This window comes from Cuculus canorus, chromosome 8, assembly GCF_017976375.1.
Source record: "Cuculus canorus isolate bCucCan1 chromosome 8, bCucCan1.pri, whole genome shotgun sequence".
NCBI classification, from domain to species: domain Eukaryota; kingdom Metazoa; phylum Chordata; class Aves; order Cuculiformes; family Cuculidae; genus Cuculus; species Cuculus canorus.
Window position 1 is genome coordinate 95046 of NC_071408.1, and position 20603 is coordinate 115648.

The 20603-nt window shown below is 42.7% G+C and overlaps 1 protein-coding gene across 5 annotated transcripts in view; it reads left to right on the top strand.

The window, feature by feature from the left end:
• Positions 1 to 20603, top strand: part of ABL2 (ABL proto-oncogene 2, non-receptor tyrosine kinase) — a 46053-nt gene that overhangs the window by 17530 nt on the left and 7920 nt on the right. For 2 of the 5 annotated variants that reach the window (XM_054073696.1, XM_054073698.1), the window contains exons 2-6: positions 15708 to 15878; positions 16639 to 16934; positions 17592 to 17864; positions 18643 to 18727; positions 20409 to 20586. In XM_054073696.1, the coding sequence (XP_053929671.1) occupies positions 15708 to 15878; positions 16639 to 16934; positions 17592 to 17864; positions 18643 to 18727; positions 20409 to 20586 (1003 nt within the window). Of the gene's footprint in view, positions 1 to 5175; positions 5291 to 11752; positions 12040 to 15707; positions 15879 to 16638; positions 16935 to 17591; positions 17865 to 18642; positions 18728 to 20408; positions 20587 to 20603 lie in introns of those variants that run through there. The other 3 variants (XM_054073697.1, XM_009560136.2, XM_054073699.1) reach the window with 3 other exon arrangements.

A 20603-nucleotide genomic window follows, 5' to 3' on the forward strand; every position in this document is an offset into this window, starting at 1 on the left:
GGGAACCCCTTGGCTGGTAGCAGTACCTACATGGGATGGGAAATGTTCTGCTTTCTAACTACTGTGTGCAGGAGAGCTGCAGTTATTCTGAACACACTTAAATGCAGGATTGCCATAGGTAACTGCTGTAAATCCTCTCCCAAGCTACCAAAAGGCAGCATTCTGTCCCTCTGCTTTAAGAGCCCAAGTTGTAACTGAGTGCGATTTCACCATCTTTTGCTTACTCAGATGTCCAATTTGGAGGAGGTTTGCACTCATGAGGCTCAAGAGGAAGAATGATATTGAGAGGAGCATTTGCAGGGTTGCCTGTTGTCTCAGAATTTCCAACTTCAAGACAGCACCTGGTGTGCTGGTGCAGCAGCACCCTAGTGAGCCCTGGTCCCTAAAGAAGGGCTTAGTGTGGCTGATTCCTGAAGGGATACAACATAGCCCTGTGTAATCTGAGCAACCAGCTGTCCGCACAACCTACATAGGCCAGCAACAACTGGGAATGTTTTTCTATGGAGTAGGAGGAAGAAGGAATGAGGTGGAACTGTCAAATTAGAAAAAGAATAAATCTTTATTTGATAAGATAAAGGGACCTTTCTTGGCCTTTCAGAGCAGAAGCTGTGGGGACGCTGCAAGCAAGTTCCTTTCTAGATGGCACAGTAAGACTTTGGTCTTGATATCAGATCAAAATTCACATTTCATAAAAAAACACTCCTACATTAAGAAGTTGTTTCACATACCTCGATCAAGGCAAGCTGCATGGTATGACTAGCAAAAATCTTGCCATGAGACTGAATGCAGCTGATGTTCTTTTGTCAGAGATCTTAATTTAGGTGATGTCGTCTTGCACTTCATTAACTTCCCTGTTCCTTGATTGATGGCACTACATCATTCCTTCTATTGTCTGCAAGTACTCCTAGGAGTTGTATGCGTGGTTTGATTTCTGCTTTGTATGACTTGAAGTTGTATTTTTGTCTTGTTCACACACATTCTGTATCAGTGATAACTCTTGAGAGGCAGTTTCTGTGCTTTTCTATCAGTCACTGCTACCACTACCGTGTGTGCCAAAGCTCTTATCCATGCCACAAGGGGAAAGCAATACTGACGCCTTCTCCCAGTCAGAATATGCTGTACTCCTTGGCTCTACAGAAAAGCACATTACTATCCACTAAAAGTGATGTTCTAGATGAATGTGATTTAGGAACTGCCCTGTGCTTTAGAGGGAGAGGAGGCAAGCTGCTGAGTGAGCAGCAGTGTTAGACCTCCCACTGGGAATTTCTAGCTCTTTCCCTCTTCCTTCCTCCCTCTGAATATAGATAGAGTAAATAGAGTAGATGAAGCACTGAGGGAGGTGGCACCCAGCAGCAGAGGCAGTAACAGAGGCTCCTGCAGCCTTCAGTTAACAACAGCTGACAATATACTGACCAATCCTCTGGGCATCCCAGTCGTCCCACCACAGATGCTGGCAGCAGGAGATGTCTTAGACAGCTATCCAATATTAAGTGGGAGGAAGGCTCTTTAAATAACCAGTAGTGATCTTATTCCCTGGCTGTGTCAACACCGAGTTGTTGTTTCAACCTCTGAACAGGAAAAATTAGTGAAGTAATTGTATGCCAAGCAAGTGACAAAATGTAGTAAGTTTTGTTTTCTCTAGTTGCTGGACCAGTTTTAGAGGGCAGTGTGTACTTTCCTTGTCATTTTGTGTTTCTGTTCAAAAACCTCCAAGCAACAGATTAAAATCAGAACAAAAGAGGACTAGATTTGGTTAAAATCAGGAGTAGCACGCTATTGGACTTCATCTCTGAAGTAGCCCAAGAAAACACTTGTCAGTGTATTGGCTTTGGAGGATCTGCATTTTGAGGGGCAGAAGCAGAATTCGTCCCTTCCCCCTCTCATTGTTCATCTTGGCAGGCATTTAAGTTAGTGCGCGCAATCCCAGTCTTGAAAAGCCAGCCTTACTCTTATGATATAGCGTGCCCTGTCTCCCCTTGTTCCAGCTGAATAGAAGGCTTTGTGTTACCAGTTCCATAAAATAGTGTTTCATTTAGCTAGGATTCCTTCAATCCCCATTATGATCCTAGGTAAATCCATACAACTATCTTCCTCTCCATATTTCCCCAGCACAAGGAGGGAATGTCTGCAGTGTTACAGAAAAACAGTGTTCGGGTTAGTGTCGTGAATTGGCAACAAATCTTGGCTCTTGTGGGGATTTTTTTTGTTGACAAATTATTAGATCAATTGCAGCCACCTCCTTTCTGACGTTTGTCTTGGGTCAGAGTCTGTCCTTGCTAGCCTGATCCTCTTGCTTGTGTGATTGAAGGCTACCCTAAGCATTTTCAGTGCAGTTGCTGGTTTTTGAAGTGGCAATCTTTAACCTCTTCAAAAGATGCAGCCTAATGTTTCTGGGTAATTAAGTCCTTTCCACACTGATGTTTTGTTTGGTTTTCTTTACTGCTCTGAAAACAAATTAGTAGAAAAAACAAACACCCCCCCAGGATTTTCTACTCTGTTTGCGGTTTCAGGCACATAAGTTTCCCCATCTCCTGGAGTGTTTCTCCCTAGAGCCAATTCTGTACCTTCTTTAACCCATCCCCCAGTTCAGCAGTTGCCTTTACAAAGCCATTTTTTAATGTTCCTCACCATAGGATAGCAATGTCTGCTGGCTTGACCAGATTGTACACTGTACCAAGCACTGATTATAGTATGGAACTTGCTGAAATGTATTAATAGTTTTGTTTAGTGAAGAGGTGCTAGGAATGAAGCAGCTATCAAAGAGGAATAAAGAAAGGTATTTTAGTCAATTTTAACTTTTCATTAATGTACCTGCTTTTTAATTAAAAGCTGCCATAAGACTATGACAAACAATGCGAAGGAGGAAGAAAGCAAATAGCATGATGGTAAAGTTGCTAATAATATTTGGTTATTAAAGACACTAGAGACTAAAGTTGATTGAAGAATTGCCAAAGGCTGAGGTGGTACAAGGTTCAGTGGAAGATGCCACAGAGGAAAACGGTTCAAGCTTTGTGTGCGAGGTATTTAGCTCTGAGCTGACTACTGCAGCAATAGAAATAAATCTTCAAGCTGTAATAAGATGGTATCATGACAACATTTGGAATTCTAGTCCAAAAAGCAGAGCATTGGGAACAGAAAAATAATTCTGCCCCTGCACAAAGCTGTGGTTGGGATTCTGCATGTAATGCTGATCTGGTTGGTTATCTGGAGGGGTCTGTGGTAGAGCTAGACAAAGCTCAAAGAAGCGCTGTTTAAAAGGTGTCCAAAGGTGGCAATATCAGAGTGCCCGAGACAGACTCTTCAGCCTAGAGGAGAGGCGGCTGAGCTAGAATAAGTTCAAGGTCTGCAAAAATCTCAAGTGAAAGCATGAACAGGTAGCAATTGTTCAGCATTGGCTGCTGTACAGACTGAAAAGCATCAAATGAAACCAGCATGTTCCGTTCAAAAGAAATAAGAGCGCATTGCACAATGCGTGGTTGCACTGTCAATAACATTGCAGCAGGGTGTTGTTTATGTGAGTTCAGTTTGCATTGCTTCAGATGGGAACCGGACAAAATAATGGAAGCAGCCTGTTAGGAAGTTATACTACAACGTCAGCTCTGGCTCAGAAAGACTGAGATGCAACGCATTGGAGGCTTGGCAAGCATTCTGGAATATCATTCCTTTCCCCAGGCAGCTCCTGTTGGTAATGGTAACAGCAGGATGCTGGGCTGCAAGTGTTGCAGTGCTGTTGTTGCATGCCTAAAGGATCCCAGTTGTCAGTCAGCAGAGTTGCGTTTGACATTCTGAAGTGTTTTGTTGAATCTAAGAGGCTGGACTTCTTTTTCCTGTCGTATGTCCTTTGAATGCTCTGTTGCTTTGGTTTTAACAATCAAGAAGTACTTGTACTTCTTAAAAAGAAAAAGTGATCTCGGCATCTAACTTCACAGTGGAAGCTACCACTACTGTAGCAGACGTGCACAAAACGCGTATTTGTATCTTAGCTGCATGAAATTCTTTCATGTTGAGTATGTTTGCTTGTCTTACCTCTCCAATGGATTATTGTTAAAACACTTTTCTTCTGTCCGAAAATACTAGATCTACTGGAAACATCCGTCCCAAACCTATTAAATTATATAAGCACTTTCAATCCAGATCCACTTAACTACATGAATAGACTAAGATTATTAAAATTTATCCTTCTCCATAATCAAACTGATTTCATTAGTACACCAGCAAGTCCAACAGTGATGGTTTTGTAGCTTTGATTGCTTTTAGAATAGGCATGTTGAACTTGCTCAGTCTTAACTTTCTTTTACTTCAAAGCTGTATTAATTCTGTCATAACCCAGAAAGGATTTTCAAAAAGCATAATTTCAGTGAGTACATCTTTGTCTTAATACTGGACTTAGACACACAAGGGCTGAACAGTGCTGTTAGATTTGAAAAAGCAAATGTAGTGACAGAGGCTGAAACTGCTAAGCTATTGCGGGTGAGCTGGGAATTCTGCTGCTGCTAAGGCTGGGGCTCATGTTACCCTGGTTGTTCCGCAGCTGTTGGAAACAGCGCTGGTGAATGGGGTCCCTTGTCTGGTGAATGGAGCCAATTACAAGTGCCTGGGTCTCACCAACGGGAAGCGGCGCAACAGGCAGTAGCTAAGTTTAGTGCAGTGGATGCATTTCCCTGACTTCATACGTTCACATTGTCCCCCGGAACAGTGAATCAGCCCATAGGGCTGAGGAGAAGCAAAGCAACCAAAACTCAGGGCTCAGCTGAGCATCAGACTCTGACAAGGATCATCAGGATCTCATCAGGATCTCCTGACAAGCATCTGCATTAAGGGTTTTCCCCAATTCTGAAGTTAACAAGACAGCATGCAGTTTTTGGGCAAGTATTCATGCTAAAGCTTGGCTTTTCTTGGAGGAAAGGAAGCGCTGTTTTATTTTCTAAGACAAATATATTTCAAAGGAGACAAGATCACAGGAGTATTTTAGTCAAATGAAGTAAATATTTAAAAAAGGAAACCCCTTCTTTGTTGAAGAGAAGAAAATGGCTGTGGACAATGGCTCGAGCAGCACATTTGTTGCCGATAATTGAGGCTGCCAGCTTTACGATTTATTTTTAGTGAGAGGATTTGAACACAGGAGTACTGTGTAGCTGTGGCAGTTGGTGCATATTCAGTGTGGGTGGATGGAACTGAGAAGTCACATCTGTGCTAACAAGCATTTTGGGATTGCATTAAAAAATTAAACTCATGTACTGGAAACTGAAGCTCACCTGGGGAGCTCTGCTCTCCGAATACTCTCCGAAAGGTAAGCAGTGCTGCCTCGCCGAGGCGCTTACAGAAATAATTGCTTGGGCCTCAAGTTGTGACACCATTTCAGATTTGGGCTGTTAGATTGGCATGGTCTTTTGCTCCCTAGATTACAAGTCAGTGAGTTAGGCTCTCCCTTCTCCTTCCAAGTTTTCCCTCTAACTAGGAAGGCTAAAAATAAATTTCAATAAGCCAGCTGAGAAACAGTTTAATGCAGTCATTGTTCCAGGTGACAAGTCCTAGGAGAGCACCTAATGCTGCAGGACTTTACTAATGAAGTGTAATTATGTCACTTGAAAAGCAGCTTGGATGTTTATGTCATGTTTACTCAGAGGTGTGATCAGTTAGTGCATCACATCTGCCAAACAAACCTCTTGCCAGCAGGGCTTAGTTAGCGTAGGTATTTCTGGCTCGCTTGAGGGTCGGTTGGGCCATGATTTTTCAAGTATGCTTTTTGCAAAAGAGCCCTTACTGCAAATGTTTGTCTTTACACTGTGTAAGTAAGTAGCTGTTTGTTTTATTTGCATAGAGGTAGATAATATCTTTGCTTTGATCTGGCCAGGATTATGACTCCTCAGGAATTCTGTTGGAGTAAGTGTAACTCACATTAAGCAACTTCTCTCTCAAAGGACTGATTAAAAAAAAAATGCTAAATGGCTTGCTGTAAGCTGTCAGAATGTTTGGCCTTCCCACCTTTCCTGGAGAAGGGCTGGGTGACCTAATCCTCCTTATCCTTCATACTGGAGAGGTTTACTGGAACTGAACACGACAGCAAGGATGTCGGAGAGACTTTTGATCTGCATGTGTGCAGTTTCCCAGTTATCTTTGAAGTTATGGTGCTCCTTCAGAGCACTCCTTTCCCTCAAAGCGTCACTGTGGGAGTAGTTACTCTCTGCTCGAGGCAGGATTCAGAGGAACAAAGACTGGAACTTATCGCATCAGTACTCAATGGAAATAGGTATGTAATACAGAACATTTAAAACTGGTGGTTTCCACTTGTTTCTAGATACCAGCAGCTGCAAGTTGCCTGGCTTTACAGGAGCTGAGCAAATCTTTAGTAACTAAGGTAACAAACTCTTAACAGCATTCGAGATTTTGAGAAGATGTTACACCTGTAGCTTTTTGTTGTAAAATCTCTTTTGTACTTAAGTTTAATTGCATTAAAGTCTTTTATCACTGCAGGAAAGTGCAGTGGGTCTTCTTACTGTTTGTTGGGTTTTGGTTCACCACCCAGAGGCAGTCAAAAGAAGTCAGATTGGTACTTTGAGAAGATTCCAGTGCTTCTGGCCATTCCCAGTATCTGTGGCAGGACACACCCATTGCATCTTTTAATAACTGTTAGGTCTGTCTCTCCTCACATCTCTGCCAGGACAAGTTCCTCACCCTGAGGTGCTTAAGCATATCAAAAACGCTGCATCATTTTGCTAGCTCATGTATCCCAAAGTCACTTCTCTGCCAGAGTTCTGGGAGGACAGAAGATCTGAGCAGTATTGAGAGTCAGTCTATTGACTTAGCAGCATTTGTTCTGAGAATGCGCAATGCTTGATCTGCTTTGAAATTACCTTAAAACAGCAATGCTACCAAATGCTTCAGTAGAAGGTTTGGCGACTTAAAGCCTATGCGGTGGTCAATCTGTCAAGAGTTATGCGTCTCACATTCAACAAGGAATGAATGATTTTCAGATGATTTATTTGGAGCTTGATATGTTTCACACTGGATTCTGCACCAAAAAGGTGGCACTTTATCAGAAACTGGCTGAGAAAGAACTAGGGAAGTGCTGTGTTAGGTTGATATTGGGAGAAATGGAATCACATCCGTCACTGACATCTGAGCAAACAAGGTGAGGGACACCTCTCTCTGATATCATTAGTAACAAAGGGAGGGGGGTAACTAGAACCAGTGGAACAGAACACAGGCAATTCTATCAACACCGGTGTGTTTGGTTTTTAAAAATCTTAGTGCAGCTAACTTCTATGGCTTTCAAGTAGAGAGAGAGCATCTTGAATTCTTCATATATGATGTAACTAAATCAACTGAAATCAGTGTGTCTCTCCTCCTAACAGTTAAAATTCAGTAACACTGAAAATCCCAAACTTTGGATTTTTGTGTCAAGCTAACCAAAACCCACATCTTCAGGTAAACACTCACCATTTTATCCATTAAATAAGCACGGGGTGTGTCACATGAAGGAGTTTATCATGTTGCAAAATAAATCTGCTCCTAAGAGGTGAGAAGTATAGAGAGCTTTTAGGATTTTCCATATACTTCTCTCTCTAATACCAAAAAATCACTACTAACTTTTTCTGTTTCAGATGGATTTTGATAAATGAGGCAAGACAGTACTATCAGTTTGGCTTGAAACATTTCTTTTTATGTGATGTGAACTGTTCATGATGCAATTTTGTCATTGACTCTGAAGTGTCTTCCCAACTCTGTCTCTCCCAGCCTGGGACCATAAATAGAAACCCATTCCTTGCCCATCCCAAGTTCTTAGCTTGGAGCTGTGTTTCTTGGCTTCTTGTAGTGGGTTGTTTACAGCACTTAAATGTTGCACCGCTCTGTGGGAGGCCCAAAGACTAACTATGGGTCTGCACTTAGCTTGAGCAAACCACGTTATTAAGAGTCTGGTTGCTTGCAGGAGAGGAACACCTGGAATGGCATTCAGTTAGGTTGCCTGCATTTTACCAAAGCCATATGCGACTCACCTGGCCCTTTTAAACTGGTGTTTTTCGTGATATGTGTGTCAGCAGAAAGACTAGGTGGTCTGTTTAGGTGAGGGCTGAAGTCTGCTATAAGGTAAGGAAAGCTGATAGGTCTGCTTCTGTGCTACCACATGATTAGACAGTGAGAACTTGGCCTGTTCATCATGGGTTTGCTTTTCAGTCCATAGCCTGCCTTAAGTATTGTTGGTTGGTAGGAAGTGCTGAGACTTGGCTTCAGAAGCAAAGCTACTGTAGAACTTCATACTATTCCAATTGTGTCAGCAAAATAGGAAACCCACTTGCTGCTGCATTATCAATTTTGTTTCCTCATATTCATTAAGGCAGAAATCCTCCCATTAACAAGCTGGGTAAAGATCTTGAAGTCTAGTGATGTAGATTTTCAAGATGAAGTGGAAAGTGTCCATTATACTAGTAAGAATTAATTCCTTGACAGTCTGCTTTCTATGCTCGAAGTTGACCAATGCCTATAAAATGAGTCTTGTGTGTAAAGTAGCAACAGGGATGTTTATATTGGTGTTTAATTTGGAAACTCAAAGTGAAAGGGATCTTGTTGGCCTTGTGTTCAAGCGTCCCTTCGTGACAGAGGCATGTGAGAAGCCAGGAGATAGAAGACCACGTGTGTGTGTATATATACAAAAATATGTACACCCTAGGGGTTTTGGTATGAAATCTAAGTTATCAGATTGAGCCCATACGCTACAACCAGTATTTGCCCTGTAACCCTTTCTCTGTCTCCCTACATGTGACAAACCAGTCACTTTAGCCTGCCACCAGCAACACTCAAGTACTTTTCAGAACTGTATTTCCATTTACACATGGGTTTAAGACAAGTAGACAGTTCATAAATTCAGAGTACAAGGAACTTTTTAGAAGCTCCTTGTGCTGTACCTTTCAAAGCAGCAGCAGCAAGATTTCCTTATACTCAACTTTTTCCCACTGCTGGAACAATTAAAGAAACGCTTCTAAAGGAATCATTTAGGTTGAACAGGAAGGTTAACCAGTCTTAGGAAACAGCTTTGAAGGGCACCACGGGGAATAGTCTAAAGACCTGGGAAGAGCTGCTGTGCCTGAAGGGGGAATTCTTCTTTGGAGGAAGCCGACTGTACCAGAATTAAGATTTTGTATTGTGCACTTACTGTGAAGGGAATGGGAACAGGATGCGGATGTGGTGGAAGCAGATGCCAAGGTAGTGGCCTACAGTACAACACAACTCTAGGAAAATCAGTGTAAAAGAAATAACACTGCTCCAGAAGGTAGAAAGATGCCTGGTTTCACTCTGCCTGGGTATGTTTGACAGGACCTTATCAACAGCTACACGCTGTGCAGGGACACACAGTCTGTCGTTCCCACTAAGGAAAGCCTTCAGGAGGCAGGCTGGAAGGGTGCAGGGACAGAATTGCTCTCTTATGGCCCTCCTATGGCCAAAATAAGACTTGCCTGCACTGCCAGCCAGTGCTGGCCACTGCTTGATTCCCACCAGGAGCTCATTAACAAACCAGCTAGCCATGGGGCTCTGGGCAAGAGTGCTTTGCTGACAGAGGCCAAAATTGATAGCATCCACAGATATATTTGTAAATGATGTTATTAATCCAGCCTAACTTTCTGCTAATCCTCTTTTGTTCCAAATCCCACTTACTCAGTTGTCCTGTTTTAACTAGCAAGTAGATTTGTTATTTCAGCTAAGGCTATCACAGCTAAGACTAACTTAGCCACAAATCCATATGAAGCTTGCCATTCCTGATACCATTTCAGAAACACTTTTACCACAAAAGACACTTTTAGCAAAAATAGTCGTAAAAGCCCAAACTCAAATAGTCTGAAATCAAGTTTTGCTCAAGTTATTACAGCAAGAAAAATAACAAGTGATTAGCAGTGATCAACAACCAGTTAAACAGCAACAGTTTGTAAAGGCACCGCATGTAATCATTACCATAAGAGTAGGTACAGCAATTAAGAGAGGTAACACCCCAGATCCACAGTCACTGGGAGGGCCTTTTGCAGCAGCGATTTGGAGAGGCTCTCAACAACTGGGAGCCCCATGCAGTGCCTCCACTCGTTGGTGAGGTCTCCCCAACCCTTGCTGCAAGGGACTTAGCTTTTGTACCATTGAACAAACCACTTACATCTCCCCAAAAACGCAGAGTCTCTGGCCCCAGCTGCTTACTGCCTCCGTTTTCCAGGCTTTCTTGCACCAAGAATAGCATAGCACAATCACACAGATAATAAAACACTTTCTCATACGCTCGTGTATTAAGAACGGCGCAGCACAATTCTACTGATAACGGCAATATGAAAAGTTACAGATTGAACAGGACGTAATGCAATACGAACCATCCATGGGTCACCCACATTGCTCTAGGCTTGTGAATCGGGCCCTAGCTCTTAACCCACCTAAGAAGTGTTTTTGTGACAAAGCTCATCCAGGTGTCTCTGAAGCCATACTGTCTTTCTCTACAAGCTCTGTTTATTTGTGTATAACAGACGCACTGAGGTTAGCACAAATACTAGTGTAATTATAGGAGTGTTTGGAGCAAACAAGAGGGGAGAAAACAGCCTGCAAGAGGCAGAAAGAAAAAGAAATAGAGCGTGGGAGCTCTGAAGCAAAGGCATCTCAACCCATAGCTACTAGGTACGGCGCTCCAGGATTCATTGAGCTTGGTTTTGGAGAAGTCACCCACTCCTCAGAACTTCAGGAAGACAACACTGTGCAGTTATCCTAAGGTCGCCTAGTTATTTTTTTCCACATACATTAGGTGAGGACGGCAGGGGAAATAACGCATCACAGACCACATAGGGAAAAGCAACATCTTGTCACCACTGTACAGTCACCATTGCATACAGTGCTTTTCCACATCCACAGCCTTAAAAAACACAAATGTTTGAAGTAATGGTTGCTCATTTCTTACCTTTAGGCTGATCTAAGTCTTCATCCCACACTGCAGCTGCCTTTGTCAGAAGAGTGGAGTTAGTTCAGGGATTATAGAAATGCTCCTTTTTCTTAATGGGCTACAACAGCCTCTCCCCCTCTGTAAAGACCAAACCACTTCCTGCTGTTTCCCGGCTGCCTTTTATACCCCTCTGCAGGCCCACCACCCTCCCAGGTGTGAGACTTCTGTGAAGATGGCTTGTTCTTTAACCCTTCCTTGTCCACATGTTAGGAGGAGCCTGTCCTGCTACGAGCCTTTGTTAGAAACAAGGCTCCTTTGTTAGAAAACTAGAGTTTTTAAAGAATTCATCAGAAGAATCTAGTGTTTTTTGAGGGGTAACTTGGTGGTTTCCTTTGGGAAAGCTCTCCTGAGTCTTGCTAAATCTGCAAATAAGTGACTCAGACTGGGTATACTGTGCTGCCCTTGCTTTCTGTTTCTTTCTGAAATCTTGAAATGCTCAAGAGCATTTACTTGTTCAGTGCTTATACATCTCTTAGACGTGTATTTTCACCAACATCGTTTCCTGTTGATTCATGTAAATAGTGCTCCAGCAATGGTATGTGGAGTGGAAAAATGAATCGATCTGGGCAGTCCCCTGAATGAGTGATCTGTTTTGTGATGTGTACAAAGGAATTTCTCCAGGGAAACTGTTCGCTTTCTTCCCAAACACTTTGTTGCGTAACTTTTAGGGGTACAAAACTCTGTCTTTCTAGCTCATCTCAAAATTGTTTCAACTTGCAGTCCAGTCCCCACATCCTCTGTTTGTTCAGTGTTCCCTGGGAAGCTCCACCCTCACTTCCAGTTAATAACCACATTAACCCACAGCTTGATTTTCCCAGTTTCTCCTTCGCCTGCTCGGCAGCACTTGCTTTCTCCTTCGCTGCCAGCCTTGCGAGTAGAGGTCCTCTGCACGTGGTGGCATTTGTGCCGGCAGTGGCCACCCAAGTTTTCTCGGGTCCAGCAGCCGCTTCTGCTTGCTGCAAAGCACGGCATGATTGTGGAGACGGTCCTCTTCCAGTCTAGCAGCTATGGCAAAGAGGGCAAGCTGCTCTGCTGCCTTGGCGAGGGAGCCTCTGAGCCTGGCGTGAGTTTCACAGGTATGGTGTTCAGGGATACAATGCTATGCCATCTCTTTCTTGTCTTTCTCCAAGTGCTTCACGGAGCATGTGGATCCTTCCAAGTCTGTCTTTGTCTTGTAGTATGAGACCAGCTGTGGGCAGAACTGAGATTGCTTGCTTTTCTTTGGTTTTTAGGATTATTAAAATGCTTCAGTTTTATGAGGAGTTACACAGTTATTATTTCAGAAGCAGAGAACACTTCAGCACTTGATAGGATTCTAAAATTTAGGATTTAGCTTGTCTTACCTCCTGCTCTTGGATGGAAGGGATTGGTAACGTGTTGGCATCACAGGGTGGGGGACAAAACACCCCTTAATTGTTGGATGAATGGGAAAAGCCTTCGTATCCAGAGAGAAGCAAATTGTATTGTGAAAATAAAGAAAAGGAAGGAGATGGATGAAGCATAACCTCCTCACTGACTGTGTATTACTTGCCCACTAAATGGTGATACCCATTTTCCTTTGCATAGGAAATGAAAGTGGTCATGTATGATTTATGGTTAGCCTTTAATGGGAGCTGATACAAATCTAAACTTCCCACCTCATTTCCTTACTCATGGTGAATGGAGCTTGCAGACTGTTCAGTTGGAAGGGCGTAATTTGTGATATGCCTTGGTCATCTTAGTTTCCTTCATGAGGTCTGTGCGATCACTGACCTGCCATATCTTCACATATTGGATGTTATAGATCCCACAGTGTACTGAGCAGCATGTGTTATTGTGTAACAGTAGCTTGCAATAGATGCTTTTATGTCCTGGTAAATTCCCCTTTAGTGGATATTGGGTAACCTTTATGGTTACTTAAGCATCCAAGTCACTCTAAAATGAGAGTGAAGAAAGTTAGCGAGACGTGAACTCTTAAAAGCATTTGATTTTTAGGTAGGCACTGTAGCTAAGTGATTGAAGCACCTAATCAAACGTTAACTTCTGCTGGCTTATTTTGGTACATAAAGTGGGTGTTAAGAACATGTGCCAGTCTCCTAGGCATTCCCAAAGAAGTGGTAGTAGTCCCACATCTGCTTTGACTCCTCGTTGGCAATGCAGCACAGCACCACAAACGGTTTCATGTGGGAAGAGCTGCTCAGCACTGAGCTGCGGGTGGCATTTCTGCTGGGTTTGCCTTGGCTCAAGGGCCTGCAGCTGGGCTCGCTGTGGGCAGGTTTAGCTGGCCACCGGATGTGCTGCAGCGGCTCTGAAGCTGAGCTGATAGCTGGCAGTCAGCTTTGCCCATCGAGTGCTTGGTGAAATGCTTAACTCTGTTAAGTAGGAGTTGGATGCTCAATTCGTAGGCTTTTCTGGCTTGAGAAAGAAGCTTGAAGTATGCTTTGGTTTAGAACAGATGCATACATTTTTATTTAAAGCCTTTCACATTTGAGCAAATATATCATTCAAAGTAAGCAGTTATTTAACCACCATTAAGGTAATTTGGAGCTGCAAGGTCAGATATTTTTTTGGAAACGCTGCTGACTTTTGCACTTAGCAGAGATGCACAAGTCAGATTTCTTGTGTAGCACATTTGCCGAGTGACAAAGGCACTAACACAAGTCAGTGGGTATAAAGAATGTATTCTCTAAATAAATGTGTATCTTTACTCCATAAAGAGAGATGGATTTAGGAACTGATGTTCTTTCCTGGTGCTTAACGACTGGTCATGCACATGCACACTTCTTGCCCTAAAAAATTACCATGGGGTGTTGCAGCAATGCTACAATGTCAGTAGCTGAGCTGACACTGGGATTTCCTCTTTTTTCCATGATAGCACCCAGTCTGATAGGTTAGTATATTGTAAAACTAATTGCAGTTGATAGTTAGGAACAAGCAGCTTGTGTAAATATTGTATCTGCAGATAATGAAACCAAAGAAGTGACGTTTTGGCAGCTTAATCTTTGGTCACTTCTGTTCTTGTGGGGAGAACCTTGATAGGGTGCTACTTTGGCAAGACTCAGGAGGTCAGTTATTCAGTAGCTGCAAGATGAGCAGGTTAGGCAAGCAGTTTAACTCTGATTGATCATCAGAAATGCAAGCAAAAGCCATTTAGCTAGATGTTTAAAAACAAAACAGAACAAACTTCAACCATTTACTTTCTCTCATACCTACCATAGAGTGAAAAAATCTCACGTAGATGCTGGGAACACCTCTAATGTCCTCGTTTTCCAGGGCTGAGCTCTGTCCTGTGACACAGATTTGGCATCTGTTTGCTCGTTACTTGACAGAGGCCTCTTCCTGTTTTGTGTCTCACTGACTTCCCAGTTTTCCCTTCCTGTATTGCATTTGAGCTCTTTGTTCTCTTTGAAAATGCCTTCTAGACTAGCTCTCACTCATGAATGTAAGCCCCACGGCAATGTGGGGAGGTGGGTATTGCACACACGTTCTCTGGTGGTGGCCTGCTTAAAAACATTCTGAGCCAGACTTCTCACCCCCTCAGAACTGGGCCAAAGCAATGACTGTGAAGTGAAGAAAGCATCCTTCTTTTTAAAGAGGATTTTTTATATTTGGGTGCATTTAAGTAAACCTTTTTATAGTGGACTTCCATAAGTAAGTTCAACAAGAGAATTTGGAAATGTATATTGGGACAGGAACGTAGTCAGTAACTTACATCAGTTGTGCCATCAGAGAAAATATCTTTACACCTTTACATTTTTTTGCACCCTTGAGCAGCCCATGTGTATGAAACCACATCATCGTGCTTTCTCTTATCTTACTGTTGAAATTTACTTTGCTGCATGTTTCTGGAAAACCTCTCTATGGGTTGGAAAGCCAGCGATGGTCTTGGCATAGCACTACTGTGAAGTGCTCAGGCAGTTTTGCTTTTTCCTGCAGTTCTTTCCAAATCCCTGTGTATTTAGTTTGGTTTTCATCACTGCAGGAGCTCTGGGGACTTCTGCCTATAAAACAAGTCTGATTACTCCCCTCACTTCCTTGTACTATCAAGTTTTCATCAGTTGTCTTTTGAAACAGCAAAACAGGACGGCCTGGGTGTCAGAAACACTGCTGCTAAATACCTGGTGTCACCCTTACTCCTTTCTGTCCCTCTGAGTTTTCTACCTCTTATTTACACCATCTGGAAATGGCAACAAATCACCATCACCATCATTTCTGCTAAGACTGCATCAGTTACTGCCCCAGCCTGTACCCAGTCTCGTGTGTGCCATAATTCAAATTGGTTTACTTGCATTTGTTATCTTGGTTTCAGATCCAGGTTGTCTTCTTCAGCCACTGAAAAAATAAAGATATAACACGCAACATTTCAGCATCGGAAGCTTTCCTTCACTACTTCACCTAATAAAAAAAAGCACAATTAACTTCTCGCCCTTTTTTTAAAATATGAATGCTTAAATACTTTCCAATAGAGGTGTATATAAATAGGAGTATATTTAATACAAAAAATATTAAATAGGAATTTTATATACCTAGCTCGCTACTTGGTATGTATAGGGAGTTAATCACCTTCTCCAGCCCCTGTTCAAAGTAACCTATAGAATGAAGAGTCAGCAAAGTGGGGATTGAAAAACAGTGATCTAAGATGTGCAGCGTGGTGTTCCCTTTCTGTAAAAAGCATGTTGTGCAGCAGCAGCTTTGCTCTGCTCTACACTTGGGTTTGATCTACTTACAATTGTAGACAAAGAAATTTCCTCTTTTCTTTCTTCAGAGGCTCTGCACCGCCCCTACGGTTGCGATGTTGAACCCCAGGCACTGAATGAAGCCATCAGATGGAGCTCCAAGGAGAACCTGCTTGGAGCCACCGAGAGCGATCCCAATCTCTTTGTTGCACTTTACGATTTTGTAGCAAGTGGTGACAACACACTCAGCATCACCAAAGGTAAGACTGTGAATCACAGAGGTTGAAAAATTAGCAACAGAAAATAGAAAGCAGGGTCCTTCTGCAGACAGGAATAGGCATGAGCAGAGTTAGAGAAGATTATTCTCTGAACTGATGATTGTAAACAGACGGTCTCTCTCTCACTTGTGTCGGAGAGACACCTGCTGGGCAGTTCTCCTGCTGAAGATACAGTTTTGTATAATGCTGCCCAACAGTCTAGCCCAGCCAGAATTGTTCTGTCCTAGGTTCCACAGATCACTGGCCCTGTGAGATGCCAGTTATTTTAGGGAGGAGCAGAGGCAAACCTTCATGTTGTTGATAGTAACAGAATTCAGCACTTTCAAATAGGGCAAAATCAAGAATTGAGACTCGCACAGAGGTTTTTCTACTACTGTTCGGTACATATATCAGAATGTGACCTGCTGCAGAATTGTTTTAAATCATGTGCCATTTAAGGCTTCAAGAAGAAGACAAGTCATCCCTCCAGGAAAAGAAAGTCTTTCTAGTTTAAAAAGCTAGATTATAGGAAGCTTTACGAGTTCCTTCATCACACTGCAGTAAAGGAGGGAACAATATCCTAGATATTCTGTCTGAAACTTAGCTTCATAAATGCTTTATATATAGCAGTTTGGTTATATCTGGTGCAGATTTTTGTTGTTAAGTTACAAACCTAGGCTTACTTAGCCGGTAGCAAGTGTCTCCCTTGATGAGACGTAGCAGACTGCACTGTGCTTATTTTGCTTGTTGTTCCTGGTCATAGGTGAGAAGTTGCGAGTCCTGGGTTATAACCAGAATGGTGAATGGAGTGAAGTACGTTCAAAGAATGGGCAGGGCTGGGTACCAAGCAACTACATCACACCAGTGAACAGCCTGGAAAAGCATTCATGGTACCATGGGCCAGTGTCACGGAGTGCAGCCGAGTACCTGCTAAGCAGTCTCATCAACGGCAGCTTCCTGGTTCGTGAAAGCGAGAGCAGCCCAGGGCAGTTATCCATCTCGCTCAGGTACGAAGGACGTGTTTACCACTACAGGATCAATACCACCTCAGATGGAAAGGTAAGGATCTCTGGATAAGACCGTGGGGAGAGGAAATAAGGATACTAATTAAGAGGTGGTACAGAGTGGCAAGTTGCGGACTGTTAACAGAGGGGTGTACATGAGAGGAAACAGGTCCACTGATTGATTAATATCAAAAAGATGCCAAGAGTTCGGTGGTAATTTACTGAACATCACTTTGGGAGAAGTGCAGATGGTACCTGTCCTGGCTGAAAGCAGCTAGGGCGCAAAGCAGTTGTGATTTGATGTGTTATCTTTCCATTGATCCATTTTGAACAAGCAGGGCTTTGGTAGGATGGCAGTTTTGATCACCATTTTGAAACCTTGTTCAAATATCAGTGTAATGTCTTGAGTGATGTAGAAACTGGCCGTTTGCTTGGCTATATCAGTTCCAGTTTCTACCCCTGTAAAGCATAAGGCAGGAGACAGCACTGCTCTCCAGCTATAGCTTATATCTAGCTGCCTTCTGCAGGTAAAAATCCCACAGGTTAATATTCATTTGCCCAACAACATCAGAACAAATACTCTAAGGTTTGGTTTCCTTACCTTCTTTTTCTTTAAGCCTGGTAGAATATTTTTACTGTACCTGTTTTCTAGTGTTACTGAAAGCTTCCAGCTGCCTTCATTTAAGTAGATTTCTTGGTTTGTTCCTAACAGGTGTATGTGACAGCAGAAAGCCGTTTCAGCACACTGGCAGAGCTAGTGCACCATCACTCAACAGTAGCAGATGGACTGGTGACAACTTTGCATTACCCGGCACCCAAGTGCAATAAGCCCACTGTCTATGGAGTGTCTCCCATCCACGACAAGTGGGAGATGGAGCGGACTGATATCACCATGAAGCACAAACTTGGGGGAGGGCAGTATGGGGAGGTGTACGTCGGTGTCTGGAAGAAATACAATCTCACGGTCGCTGTGAAAACATTAAAGGTGAGTTTTCAGATTGTTATGTACTGTTTATGTGGTCACCATTTATGGTGAGAGTAAAGACATTGTAACACTCTCAATTACATCACTTAATGGCATGAATATCAGAAAATGGAGTGTACTATCTGCATAAAATTTATGCTTGAAGGTAGCTTTGCAGAACAAAGCTCATCAAACTTGCAGCAGTGCATGTGGCTTAGAAACAATTTCAAATTTTGGCCCAGCAAGCACCTGCAGAACTGCGTGTCCGAAACAGATCTGTAGAAATGGTTACCAAGTCCACTTCCCTCCCCTCAGAAGAGCTGTGGAAGATATAAAAAAATCAAAGGTGTTGGATATATCTTCTACCGCCTCTCCCCTACTCCTGGAGAAATTCAGCTCCATTTGTCTTCCTTTTCAAAGCCTTCTGTTTGTTTCAACATTAACAGCTACAATTCTATGTACTCCCTAAGTAAAAGATCTTACAAGCTTTATTTTTATAGCAAGGCAGAGGAACCAAATCAGTGATCCCAAGAGTCTTCCTCTCGCCAGCCACAGCTGCTCTGATAGTCATAATATCTACCAAACAAGAAAGCCTAGCACTTTCTGTGTCCTGCAGAGCCATCACTTGGGCATGCTGCAGGCCAGCCAGGCAGCTTTTTGGGGGTATTATATTTTGCTTTGGTAAAAGCCAGAACAGTAGGATGGAGATAAGGATGCCATCATTTATATTCAGCTTGGATATGTGGTGTAAAGTAGACCTCAGTCATGAAGATGAAATTTCCCCTTTGTGTTTATCTAGGAAGATACCATGGAGGTGGAAGAGTTTTTGAAAGAAGCTGCTGTGATGAAGGAGATCAAGCACCCAAATCTAGTGCAGTTGTTAGGTTAGTTAAATTCCTTGCTCTTTAAGTTCTTACTTGAGTTTCTGACAAAATGAAATCTGTCTTGTTTAAAAGCGGTGGCGGATTTTCTGTGCTTATGTAACTTTTTGAATCAGGTCAGGTTATGGGGTGGGATTTTTGACAGCTTAATCCTTTATGTTGTTTTGGAGCTAAAAGATACTAATTTTAAACAAAACATCAAATGTAGTCACTACATTAGTAGACAGCTTTGCTCTTAAGGCACGACTATGCATTGTATAAAAGTTTGCAATATCAGCCTCCCATTAGTTTGTGCCCTTGACCTCAGGTATGCTCCAGGGTTCAGTTATCAGGGTTGGATTTTGCTGCTGTGTTAAATCACATTTACAGGGTTATTTTCCATCACTTATTTTCCTGATAAAACAGAACAAAATGATAAGAAAATTCAAAGTGAAAGAAAACAATTATATTGGAAGCACAACAAATACTTCTCAAATCAGAGACAATTGTAGAAAAAGCTGCACTAAATAGAAAAATCAGTCCATAATTAAGCAGAAGACAACTCGATCGCTGCTGTTGTAAGGGACACTGTATCACCAAATAAGTACAGGAGATTGAGGCAGTGGAGATGCAAGTCAGATCAAACAGGACACAAATGGAAGAAGTCTGCAGGCTTCACAGCTCGGCTGTGACCTGTTTGTCTCACTGGCAAATGCATGAAATGGTCACTAAATAGTCTGCATAGCTCTTAATTCTACATGTACAAAGATTCTTACAGAGACACGCTAAACTAGTGTTTAATTGCCTTTGGACTTCTGTTGCGTTCAGGAGCAAAGCTGTCAAGCCAAGCCTAGGATGAAAGGAGAAATGTGAAGAATGTGAAGGCTTTTAATAATGGCAACTATTCTGTACCCATTTTAAAAATGGGCACAGATGAAGTGTCTGCCCAGCCCTGTCTGGTTCCAGAAGCAGAGACTGAAAGATTTCTCATTCACCGAGAAGCATTTTTGCTCTTTCTGATGCACAGCGTAGTTGTGTTTCACTTCTTCATGTGCGTAAGGACGTAAACAGGCAGCCAGCAGTACTGCAGGGAGAGTTCAGAGATTTAGCACGAGTATCCTGTTGCCCTGCTCCTCTGCTAATGCATACTTTGTACGTGACTGCAATGACTGTAGCAAGTAGCCATGTGAGGAATGTGTGAGAATGCTGCTTTAGGAGCAGGTCCCACCGTGCCGATTGCTTTCCCAGCTAGCACACACAGGAGTGCTTCACATTACTCAGTAGTGACATTTCAGTCTGGAAATCTTGCCAGTTGACAGGTACCTGCTTCCAGTTGGTCACTCTTTAGCTTTATGAATGAGGACAAAGGAAGCAAAACAAATCATAGATGCTCAAAATAACTCCTGTTTCATTCTGTAACCCTCCAAAGAACAGAACCACGCCTGCGTCTATATAATGTAGAAATAGTGGCGCTATTGATAGATGTATTTCTCTCTATCTTTATAGTGGATGGAGAGATAAATAGACATAAGCACTGAATTTTAAGTTTGGCTGCACTGGTCCAGGTCTTGTAGATGGGAGCCTTCAGTTTTCAGAGAAACACTCATTATACAAAATGCAAAAAAGGGGTATTAAATCAGGAACAGCCATAAGCTAGGAAAGAAAGGGAAACTTTATTTATGTGCTCCCTCCTCCTGACTGCTAGGTGTATGTACCCTGGAGCCACCCTTTTACATTGTGACAGAATACATGCCCTATGGGAACCTGCTGGACTATTTACGGGAGTGCAACCGGGAGGAAGTGACTGCTGTCGTGCTACTCTACATGGCCACCCAGATCTCCTCTGCAATGGAGTACCTGGAGAAGAAGAACTTCATTCACAGGTGGGTGAAGTTGGATT